The sequence below is a fragment of the Rattus norvegicus genome, chromosome 8, assembly GCF_021556685.1.
Source record: "Rattus norvegicus strain SHRSP/BbbUtx chromosome 8, alternate assembly SHRSP_T2T, whole genome shotgun sequence".
Lineage (NCBI taxonomy): Eukaryota > Metazoa > Chordata > Mammalia > Rodentia > Muridae > Rattus > Rattus norvegicus.
In genome coordinates, this window is record NC_141541.1 from 50,123,676 (window position 1) to 50,136,561 (window position 12,886).

A 12,886-nucleotide genomic window follows, 5' to 3' on the forward strand; every position below is an offset into this window, starting at 1 on the left:
AGGTAAGGAGAAGTGAGGAAGGGCAGAGGCCAATGAGGCAGGGAGAAAGAGCCCTCCAGAGTCCATCAGACCTCCATGCATACGTGCACCAACAGCTAGTAACAAGGCTCCAGATAGCCTTCAAAGAACCCCAAGTCAAACCTGTGCTACGCGCGTTAATGCTCCCAAAGACCCAGGCGCTAGTCCCTGGCTTATGGCACTGTGGGTAAATGGTGGAACTTTTAGGAAGTGAGCTCTAGAGGAGAGAGGTAAGGTCGTCAGGAGTGTGAATTCAAGGAATGTACTGGGGTCCCAGCCCCTCCTCCTCTTCTCTCTCTTTCTTTGATTCCTGACACCATATGACAAGCAGACTTCTCCCATCACAGCTCCCAGCACGACTGTAGTGAAGATGTCAAGGAACTATGGACCAAAACCACGAGCCAAAACAAAGTTTTCCTCTTTTCCCTAATGGAGAGCTAATACAGACAAACTCATTTGAATAGGGCCCAGAGGAACCTCTAATTTGGAAAACCCGCTTTCATCCGCTATCCATCCATCCATCCACTCTCACTTTTAACAGGTATCTATTTAGACTTACTACACGCCAGGTACTGCACGAGGGAAACCAAGACACACAGAATCATAAGCAGTCCCCTTAAGGAGACCTGAGTAAATAAACCCCCAAGCACCTGTGCCCCGGGTCCTTCACACACTCGTTTGGGTCATCTCCCACAGTGAGTCTCAAACAGGACACTGTTATCTAACAGTGCAGCTCTGCCCACTCCAGACGATCAGTCGTTATGTCTGCAGCCAGGGCTCCGGAGGCAGTGGCTTACCCAAGGCGTCGGTGGCATTGACCTGCAGGATGAGCCAGCTGTGGACACTCTCCTTGTTAGAGCCGAAGATGGTGAAGACGGTGCTCTTCTCGCCAGGTTCCGTGAGAAGCCCATACACAAACACAGGCTTCTCAGAGAAGACGAACGTCTTCCAGGTCTCGCCTTCATTGGTGCTGTACCTGCCCAAGATGAGCAAAAGGAGCCTTGAGGTTTCAGTCCTAGAAGGCAGGCCTCGGTTTCTACATACATCGCTAGTGACCATAACCAGTGCTCCAGAAGATGGTGACCTCACAACAGGTGGTGGTTGTGCCAGAAGAGCAAGAAAGTGTCAAGGACAGATCCTGTCACCTAAAATGAATGCAAACACTGGCGGGCCATTCATCGCTAGGTTCAATCTCCCAACTTTCCCCGCTGAAAAATGAGAGGCAGGAACTAGCTGAAAGGACTCTGTGAGGCCAAATTTAGAAAACTTTTGACATGGAAGAAAAAGATGGTGGTAACATTACATAGTGAATAAAAAAGGGTCTGGATGGCTTCCAGTGATGAGAGAGGGAGGGAGGGAGGGAGGGAGGGAGGGAGCGAGGGAGGGAGGGAGGGAGAGAGGGAGGGAGGGAGAAGAAAGTCATCTTTTCTTATATTGGTACATCACCAAATACCATTAAAAAGTAATAACAGAATGTGAAGTGTTACCATTCTGTAATCCCCACTGTAGAAATCAAATCAGACAAGGATCATCACTGAATGCTAAAATCACCATGTAAAATTTTAGGGAACTAAGATGCCCATGTGGTCTAAAGATCTGAACCCACAAACCAACCATTCATTGCCGGGGAAATGCAATTTCATGCAGGGCAAGGAGCCACACCCTTACCCACACGTGGCACCACCAATAGATACCACATGCATCTGGATTCAGCCCAGCCTCTCAGTACCATTTGGTGCAAGTGAACAAATCTAGAATGTGGGACAGTATAGCTGACTACCCTATCATCTATATGTCATATATATACATATATACATACACACATACATATATATATGCGCACACACACATATGCATACAAACAAACATATAAAGAACTAGACACGAATCTTTTGATCACCTCATTCAATCCCAACACTTCTTCTCATCCTGAGACTTGAGAATTGACTTCTCTACACCTAGAGGCTAAACCAAGTAATGGGTACTACAGCCACCCAGGCCACTGTAGGGCTAAATACCTACCCAGCACAGGTTATATGTGGGGGCAAATTTTCAACTAGCTGACATGCTTGGAGTTCAAGCGAGGTTTAAATCAAATATAATTAACCCGCTCAGTCCCTAGCTTTTTACCAATGTTGAGAAGCTGAAGCTCAATACCACCCCTAAGGAAACCTTTAGAGTCGTCCATTAATCAGACAAGCTTAGGATGGTCCAGCTGTCCAATGATGATACAGGAAGTCTATCTATTTTTACATGGGCTAGATAATTCCATTTAAGAGATCATCCAACCAAAGATAACCCCAGGAAATGAATCATTTCTCTATAGATTCCCAGGAGGTGCAGACAGTAGGCCATTAATGAGACGAACCAGCAGGTGTGTGGCCAGGCATAGCCTTGTACCTGAGAACGCACTGCTCATTTAGAACATGGCGTTTTTCAGGAACACTGAAGAAAGGGCGCTTGTCTAACAATAGCAACAGCTAAGGGAACACCCATGTTGGTCTGATCTCAACACGCTGAAACTGAGAAGAGGACTTACTAGTGAAATTAAAATGACAAGAGGCAAGAAAAAGACAAATATGGATCTTTGTGTGTGTGTGTGTGTGTGTGTGTGTGTGTGTGTGTGTGTGTGCGCCCATGTGCGCTAAGGAACAAGAAGAGATGGAGATAAAATTATCAGAGTTCTTTTCGGTAATTTCTCCAAGAGTCAGGTGGAACAGATCCTAAAACTGAAGAGGAGCAGTCACTTGTTTACCTACAGGAGCGAAGGGACTTTTGAGAATGGAAAATAAAAGCACTCAGGAAAACCGGAAGCCAGAGTTGAGAACCCAATGGTCCCTGGTCACAACACACTAACCCATTTCCTTTCCTCCTGATTATTCTTGATTTGAACAAGAGACTTGTATTAGTTACTTATGCAGACATTAAAAAAAAAAAAAACAGAAGCAGCTTCAGGATGTATTGGTTCAGCTTGTATTTTGAAGATATAGCCCATCGTGACAGGAAAGTCATGCAGGAAGAACGTTGGGGCATCTGGTCACCCTGCATCCGCAGGGAGCAGTGTTTGCTTCTGTGAGATCACTTTCTCCTTTTGATTCAGTCCAAGACTCCAGGCAATGAACTGGTCCTACCCACATCAATTACCCTAATTGAGCTAATCCCTCTTACATGCTCAGAGATTTGTTTCCATGGTGATTCCAAATCCCATCAAGTTGATAACCAAAACCAACCATAAGAAGGATAATGATGTGAGAGCAGTTTTTTTTTTTAAAAAAAAGATATCCTTGTGGACCACACATATAAACGCTCATTCACTGTTGGTGAAATAATATGAAGTGAGCTGATACATATTCGATCACGAACCAAAATAAAACTTCAGTTTCTCACCAAGCTCTACACTCCAGTCGGCAATTTAGACAATGAACTTGGATGTGACACAACCCAACCCCATTTGCAGAGGGCACAAGGCCAGTTGTACACCCACATATGCACCTGTAGATGTAGATGCAGGCGTATCTGGTAAAATTAAATTCAAATGTTTTCGTGCGTCCAAAGACTAATCAAGAATGGGAATATAAACATTCACATGATGTTTCCAAGAAAATGGCAAGTTCCCCACTGCCACAGTTACTCGAGGACTGGAAGATCCTCCATCATAAGTGGCAGAAGGCAGAACCACATGAGACACGTGGCCAACCACATGTTGAACCCAACCTTGGAACCTGCAGCTGCCACCTGGTTCACCTTGACCAAATCTGCCTTTATGGAATGGCCCTGCCCCACGCCTCCCAGGCCTCTGTTTTCTGTGAGTGGTAAAATCACCTTCCAGTTAACCAGAAATCATGTCCTTTCCACACAGGGTGCACCCTTGAACCCACGAGCCTTCACTTCCAATCTCCTCTGGGATCCATTCATCCTCCTCATTCTTCCAAAGGAAGCCATGTCGTTCCTCCACTTAAAGTCCTCAAAAGCCAAGTTTCAGTCTTGCCCAACGACAGACTCTTCAAACTACCGTTCCAACCTGCAGGGCAAGAAGCGCCCACTAGTGCAGTGATGGCAGGACTATTGTGAGGGTAACCAATTGCTCTCTGATTGGATTTGAGGCCCCTCCGAGGGAGATGATTCCTGCCTGATACTGCAAACCTGCTCAAACACCATAGGAGGGAGCCTGCTGTTGCCTTGCTAAATGGGCACAATGTCAAAGTGCCCCATAAATATTGATGCTTATATTCCTAGGTGAATGCTGCCTTCAGCCTTGGCCAAAGAAGCTTCTCTTTGCTATGGGCAACAATCAATACAGTGACTAATAAGTCGTCAAGTGCTGAGAGTGTCCAGCTCCCCTGGGGAGATCTACATCACCCCTCTAAAGCCCAGGGGACAACAGCAGTGAAAGATGGTAAGAGCTAGAGACAGTGGTGACCGCAATCTTCTGGGTATACACGGCCACTTCTCTTATGAACTCCCAGCTGTTGTGGTTACGTTCATAAAACTGGGCCCAAATAGATCACAAGTGAAGGCGGGACTAGTGAGGCTACGTCCCTCTGAAAGAAGCTATTGGCAGCTAATCGGTAGCTTGAAGAAGGGGGTGTTGTTTTATCTTTAGTGGTACCACCACTATTAAGTTGCCTATGCTTCAGGAAATAGCCTCACACCTGTGCTCATGAAGCGACCTTATTTGAACTCAGGGAAGAAAACCAAAGGAATAAAACGACCTATCGACAGAACTATCTGTTGAAAGAACAGCTTAATGCGAATGAGATGGGGTGAGAGTGTTTAAGGGGGATAAAAATGGCCAAACTTCATTACACACGTATATGAAATTGACAAAGAACAACAATAACGTTATTTAAACACACACAAGCAACAACAAAAGCCATTGAGAGCCAGGAAAGGGCCCCCGGGACTGGTGCTTGTTCAATGCCCACTTCAAGCCCTATTTCTCACCACTGCGTCTCTCAATACATAATCTGTTCATGCATGAAGGCCTCAGGGACCACAGACTCACATTGCCACCTTGGTTCAAGTTGTGTCTCCTTTCGTACGTGTGTGCGAGAGTGTATGCCAAGCGTGCAAGGGTACCGCTCCCCCATCCTACCCCCCATTCCCCAACCCACAACCTTGTATCTCCCACCAAAGCCAGAGGAAGGCATCAGACACCCTGGAGCTAGAGTTACAGGCAGTGGTGAATCGCCTGATGTCAATGCTGGGAACTGAAACTCAGGTCTTCTGGGAGCACAGCAAGCTCTGTGAAGTGCTGAGCCACCTCTCCAGCCCCGAAAGCTCTTTCAAACACCGGTACTCTATGTCGAGTTTCACCTCCTTTGAGAAGCCTTGCCCAACTTCCCAGTTGGCACTGCCTCAGGCCAGCTCAGACTAGGCCCTGCCCTCAAGTTCACACCCTGCCCTGATGCGCATACATGACCAGATCCATGAGTGTCTTCCACACTGTGGCTCACCAGCGATGAAACCTCCACCCACGTCCCCATCCACGCACCTCACACCTCTTCTACCACCGGAAAGAAGAATGATCATCATTTGCTGCAGGAAATTAAACAACCCACACTGAGTTTCTCTTAAAAAAAAAAAAAAAAAAAAAAAAAAAAAAAAAAAAAACCTGCCCTAGCTTTGTGACAGTTAAAAGGTGATAGGGACATCTGTTGCTTCTGCCTCAAGAAGCAGAGGAAGCCACCCAGGGTGGGACTGTGGTGGGGATGGCTCTCTGCAGCTGCCTCACGGTGATGCTGTTAGCCACTGGCATAGAAACCGTGGAAGAGGCCACTGCAGCTTCCTACCCTCTGAACCACGAAGCTGTACCTGGAACGCTGATCCAGAAAAGGCGACTATAGCTGAGCGGCTGCCTGTAGCCTCTGCAGGAGTTTGGGGGCATTCCCAGAGGGAAGCCCTGTGAAATTGGAGATCTCCTCACAGAGAAAGATGCTTTGGGGCAAGTCCAAAGTATTAGTAACTATCAACATTTCATCGCGCTGACAGGCGAACTGCCAAAAACAAACGGAAACTGATCTCGGCCCTCGGGATCCAGCTCACACTGGTGCTTGGATCCTTGCTGTTCAGGATACAAGGCGCAGCGGCAGCCCCTTTTCTGTGATGCTGTGCACCCTTAAGGACTGAAACCACTCCTTGGTATCCTCCAGGCAGGCTCCTGGTCAAGCACGCAAAAGCAGATCCCTAGCCGCTCGGGCTCTCTCTCATTTGCTCACTTCAGACACGTGGACACAAAGGCAAACCGACGCTTTGCACCTCACGCTCCGCATCCCAGTTAACACCAGTGATAAGAGTCTCAACGGAGGAGCAAGGCGGAAGGCAGACAGAGGGATCTTAGTTACTGCGCTAATCAGAGGAAAACGCCACCAAGTGGTAAATGAATACCCCAAATCTGTCTTTGACCACCATTCCTGTCTCCTATCTCTACACTCTGATTAGCACAAAAGACTCTGCTCTATTGGGCTCTATTTGGCTTTCTTTGCCTACATTACAAATAAAGGGTAAAGTGCTTAAAGGTGAGGGGCCACATTCTAGTCATCTTCAGACATACAGAACCTTCTGTCCTCCCTTCCAAACAAGCTCCTTCCTTCTCCCAGACTCTCGCCAACTGGCTCTGACGTCCTAGTACTCCCATGGGCACAGGCGGATCCTGAACCAGGCCCCACTCGCCTCCGATCGCTGGCGTCTAGCACAACATCTGGTTCACTGTAGTTGTTCAACAAATGTTTGTGTAATTGACCTGAAATGATTCCGAGCAGAAATCTGTTCATGTTCCAGTGTGGGCGCTAACTCCCACACATCATATCATGTCCTCGTGTGCAAGATAAGGAGGGTGGATCAGATCCTCTCTCCCACTGTCTGGCTGCACATACTGAGGAAGCCCCCACTGCTCAGGGCTTGTCATTTACACAGAACACAACAGCCGTGGTCTCCCTTGGAGCTGTGCAAATAGCACCCTACTCAGACCCCTTCCCGATTTTTAATTCGGTGTTGAAAAAAAAAAGGGGAAAAGAAAAAGCAATCTCAGATGCCCAAGTACCCATGACCTACTTATTGATCCATCAAATATTTGCTAAGTGCCTGCTGACTTGTATAGACCAGGCATACGGGCCTACAAAAGCCTTGCTAATGAGTTGAAGAATCCAGGCTAATGAGTTGAATGATAGGCAACTAAAATGTAAATTCTGAACACAATCAATCTAAATGAATAGGACAGCGGAGAAATTCTGAGGCTCAAAGGACAGAGAGGTTGTTCTGGTTAGGGAGGTCAGAGGCCCACAGCCTGAGGACAGTTTTGGCATCGTGAATGGAAAGGCTTGGTGCGCTCATGATGGAGCTCTTCTCTGAGAGGTGGCAATATCATGAGGGCTCTGACTTTAGTCCCCTGATGGGCTCATACCATGGTGACATTATGGGGAGGTGTTGGAAAGTAGGAGGTGGGGCTTAGTCGGAGGAAAGACGGGCTGCTGAGGGCATGCCCTGGACAGCTACACCTGGTCAGCATGCCCGCCCTGCTGAGTAGCTCTGCTCAGCCATGTGCTCTCTGATTTCTGACACTCCGATTCTGCTTAGCCTCCCAGAGGCAAGGGAGCAGCCGAGAAGGACTGAATCCTGTGACGCTGAACTCAGAACGAACTCTCCCAGCTTTGCCCTGCTTCTCTGGTGTATTTCTCACAACAAAAGCCTAGCACATAGCCTCGCTCCGTCTACGAGGCACGGGGAATTGTTTGTCACTGAAGCCTGTGGACTAACTTCCCTATCATCCTCTGCTTTTCAGAACAGCAGGAGGAGGAACGAACACCTCTGAGAATAACACACTCAGCAAATGCCAGGTGGCTGCACAGATCCCAGCCAAGTTGGAGTTGGACCTCGGGACGCATGTACCTGTCAGAAGGAGGCCAGTCCGCACTGATTCGAACTACGTGTTGCAGACCCTTCCAAACGATCCGTGCCAACAGAACACCGCCATGTCCACGGTGCCCACCGCCAACCCCCAAAGCCACTGGGAAACGCCTGGGGAGGGCGTTATGGTTTTCCGTCAGCGGGTTTATTTTCCTGACCATGTTTTGCTGCAGCTAGCGCAGAATGACGCTGAGTTCCCTGGGCACATATGCACCGACAGATGGTGTAAGAGGACTAAAATCACACTAGCTCCTTCAGGGGAGCCAGCTTGGAATGCTAATGTAATCTGTGGAGAAGCTAAACAAGGAAAATTGAGAACGGACTCCCAAACGTGAAGACTGAAACTATCCAAAGAATGAGATCTATGCCCAGGAAGCCAAGCCCCAGTCCCTGTATGCCTTCCTCACATAGCAGTTTACTAACCACTACAATTACCTCCTCGCCTGCCTTACAGCCAGAGGGCGAAGACCTCATGCAGGTGGAAAGGGGACCACAGCATCCTGTTTCTCTTTAGACTCACAGTACCTGGCGTAAGTACCACTTGCTCAGTGTGTGTGGTGTGAGTTAAATGACTAGACACACAAACACCAGCAGATCTGTGGAAGCGTCCTCCGTGAAGATCACCCTCTGAACGGAAAGCTGATCTGAACACAGATGCGGGTGTCATGTAAAACACAGCCTCTCCTGCCTCCAGGCTCTAGAGAAGCAGCTGCCCCATGCCACCCAAGGCCAGGAGCAGCCAAGTGGGAAGCCAATAGTAGACCTTGGCCTCTCTCAACCTCTTGGAGGTTCAGTACATGCTCAGTTAAGCACAGGTGGAAACCAGCTATTAAAATCCCCTTTTCAAAGCACCCACTTCTTGCCCTTGGGCGGTTCTAATATGAGCAAAAGCAGGGGAAGCCTGCTTCTTCCCACTGCACGGTGTGATTACAGAAGCCCTCTCTGCCTCCCACGATCACCCAGCCGAAGGGTTCAAGGCAAAAACAGGCAGAGATGAGGGTCAGTCGGCCTCCTCCAATGATAACGCTGGTTCAATAGCTTCGTGAAAGGAAGCAAAGAGATTATTCTGGATAAAAATCAAGCCCGAAGTGGAGAAAAGCTACAAAGTCCCGACACTTTGCTTTTTTCTTAGACATAATGCAAGACTAATTCTCAAGAGTGACTCTACAAGCTAATGGTTACTCCTTCCTGAGCCTCAGTTTGCCCATCTGTAAAATGAAGCAGTTAATCCCTAACATCCCTTTCCGCTCCATCTATGACAACCCCCAAAACAAAACGCAGCACAGCAGAAGTCACCTGGCTACCAAGTGATAATACATTCTGCAGCCACTGTCTCCACTTCTTGTCATTTTAACTATTAGTCAGCTTACACACTGATCTTTGGAAGCACCACTTTCAAAAGCGAAGACATGTTCAAAACTGTCTAGTTACACGTAATGAGGAAGCAGAAGGAGAAACTATCTTGGGGGAGGAAGAGAAGCAACCAGGATGGAGAAGGGGAGAGCAGACAGGGCAGTAGGAAGTGAATAGTTGAGCAAAAAATGATGATGATGATGATGATGATGATGATGATGATGTCATATATGTTAAAAAGTAAATAAATAAAATTACCATAATGAAATTCTTTATATGTTAACCTGAAACAGTTAATTAAAAGAGAGACCGTAGATAGTTCTTATTCAAACAAATAAATATTACTTCACTTGTTTCTCCTGACCCCCTCTAACACAGAAGGAATTAGTTATGTCATAGACATAAAAAGTTTAAGTGATTTCCAGAGGTCTCGGTTCTCGGTCCTGAAGCTAGCGCTTCAGAGAACATCCGACGGTCACCACAAACACCAGTGTGAGAGAACAGTTTGATGTCTAAAGGAAAGGAATAAGCAAGGCACCGTGACCGATGCCTGCGATCTCAGCACTTGGGAGGCTGAGGCAGGAGGATTGCCAACTTATACAGCAATTGGAGTTAAGTTTCAAGACAGCATGGGTTGCATAGGTTTGTTTTTGTTTTTTTTCTTTTAAAAAGGAGGGAGGGAAGGTGAAGGAAGGAAGAAGTAGAGAGAAGGGTAGAAAAGTTTTTTTTTTTTTAAGAAGAGAAGGAGGAGGAAGAGAGGGATAACCAGAAGCACTTACTTCAGCTCGTTGGTCTCCATGCCCTGGGCAATGGCCATGATGATGCCTCCATGGTCACCCCAAGTATAGTAATGAGGTCCTGGAAGAGCCTAATTAGTAAAGCAAACAAACAAACAAACAAACAAAACAGAGGTGAGGTGTTGCTGTAGCAGTAAATATAGAAATGGTGCACCCTCCCTCCCCCAGACACACACCACCACAATGACAGCCACTGGAATGTGGGTTCCAGTTTGCAGAACAGGTTCTTGTCCATCCTCTCATTCACACCCCACAGTCCTGGAGTCAGAGAGAAAGAGAGAGCACTCTTCACTGGGCTAACGTGACTGAAGCCTTAGGCCTCATCCCCACGCTGCAAAATAAATAACTGGTCAACCAGAGCTGCTGTTCTACTATAACCAAGTCAGGCCTCTGAAGCCTATAGAAGGGGACTTTAGTGCTTAGAAGAGCTACCCACACAGTTTCCTGATACAGAACTGCCTCAGGGGAAGGTCATTCTGGAGCACCTCGGTTCTAGCCAGGGATCTCAAATTTCCATAGAAATTGTTTCTACAAAAAGGAACTGGTAAATGGCCCCTTGCAGGCTGGGGAAAGTGTGGGAGGAATCCCAGAGTGTGCGCTCCTTAATTGGAGTGTACCTCTCTACCTAACCCTCCCAAACTACATTTGAATGAGGCATCTTGACAGAACCTAGAGGAAACAAATGATGTGATACGCACACACGAACAAATACGCTTGTATGAAAATGGGCTGCTGGTGTGCAAATTATATGACTGAAGTGGCCACAGGCTGTTCACCCGAACCTGGGGAAACAGAGGTCAACAAAGATATTCAAGGTCCTATTAGCCCAGATGATGGCCAAGACTTCAGCACTGGAAAAAACAGGATGCCTGGGAATAAAGGAGAAATGAAGGAATCTCAAACAAAGGAAACCATAGCCAGTGGGCCCCTCACAGACAGCGGGCTCCGCAGGAAATGCTCAAGGTACTCTCAAAGCAATGGGTATCTACTCAAGGATCATCAGGAACCACAGACAAACAGGAGAAACGGCAAATTCCCCGGGGGAAACTCAAAACTGCTAATCAGTATTAGAATTTCAGCAAAAAGTAAATGAGTGTTTTCAAAGTATGTAGGCACCTACGACAAAAGCAGAAAGGTCAGGGAGGGGACCCAGACCCACAGGATGCAAACATTCTGTATTTTATACATATTCAGTACGAGCTCAGTGGAGACTATGGAAGGCTAGATGTGTACGTTCTAACCCTCAGAGAAGCCACGGAAACACAAGAAGATGAGAGAGAAATACAAAAAAGACAGAGCGGAATAGATCTGGTGGCTAGGGAGGGAGCTTAATGGTAGAGCACCTGATGAGAACGCACAAGGTTTTGGGTTCAACGCCCGGCCCTGTCAAAAACCAAAAATCTAAATAACGCAAAAGGAGATGCAGAAGGAAAAACAGCAGAATGGATACAGAGGAAATAAATAACAAAGATATTAAAGGCTTAATTCCAGCAAATAAAGGCACACAAGCAAAGCCAGCGAGATGGATCAGTGATAAGGACACTCGCCTCCACGCCTGACAACCTGAGTTTGCTCCCCAGGACCCAAATGGTGGAGGAGAGACCCAGTTCCTATGCACTCTGATTTCCACACACACCTACCTAGCTCCCCCCCAAAATAAAATAACAATAATTTATGAGAAAGCAAGTATGTACATGTTATACACATAAAATTATTCAAATACAAAGACACAGATAAACAGTAAATGGACAGTAACAGATGTATCCGGAAGAAATTTTAAAGCCTTACATATTTAGAAAACATCCAAAGTAAATAGCTATTGAAACCCAGGAGGAGCAAACACATAAGGAAAAGTTTAATAATATAGAAGAGAAAACAACCAAGTCACTCCTACCAGGAGTGAAATTATCCCTAAAGCGTCAGCAGATGCTAAGAAGGTAGCAAGGAAAACTCACTGAGTTTGAAAACCTGAATAGTTATACACCAACTGGAGAAATTGAATTTCTTGCCAAAAATGTTCTAAGAAGAAAATTCCCAGCCCAGCAGAGAATTACAGAAGACACAACACCAACTTTAACACAGGCAGCCAGAAACAAGGGAAGGGAGACAGCTAATCGACTTATCCTACGAGAGCTGCCGGACCAATGAAACTTGCCACAGACACTGCAAATAGAATATTACATACTAGTATTCCTCACAAAGAGATTCTTACACTCTTTAGCACATCAAACCTAGCTATATTAAATAGGACAATGTGTCATGACCAAGTGGGGCTTATTCTGTAACTGAAAGTTAGCTTAATGTTCAAGAGTCAGTTGACACCACCCATCGCCGTGTAACAGAATGAAGAAAATCTATGTCATTACATTGATAGAGAAATGACATTTGACAAAGAAATCAAAACCTGGACGTGATTTTTGTTAAGGGTTATTAATAAACTAGAACTAACAGGGATTTTTCTCCAGGACGACGGAACGATGGAATGCATATATATATATATATATATATATATATATATATATATGTATATATATACATATATACATATGTATATATATACATATATATATATGTATATATATATAATATTGTATATATCTGCACATACATCACATACAACCAAGAGATATCACACCTGTAATCCCACTATCCGTGAGACTGAAACACAGACCGAAAGAATAGCCTTCCTGGATTACAAAGGAGAGACTCTGCCTTTAAAAAACTGGTAGGGAGACTAAATGTTCATCCTCCAGACAGAGTAGGCTGGAGTACTCACTCCTCCCACATCCACTCAACAGAGTCACAGTCACCAC

At 46.2% G+C, this 12,886-nt stretch overlaps 1 protein-coding gene across 1 annotated transcript in view; it reads right to left on the minus strand.

The window, feature by feature from the left end:
• Positions 1 to 12,886, minus strand: part of Sorl1 (sortilin related receptor 1) — a 162,951-nt gene that overhangs the window by 83,439 nt on the left and 66,626 nt on the right. The window contains 2 exon segments of the mRNA NM_053519.1: positions 816 to 994; positions 10,056 to 10,144. Coding sequence (NP_445971.1) covers positions 816 to 994; positions 10,056 to 10,144 — 268 coding nt within the window.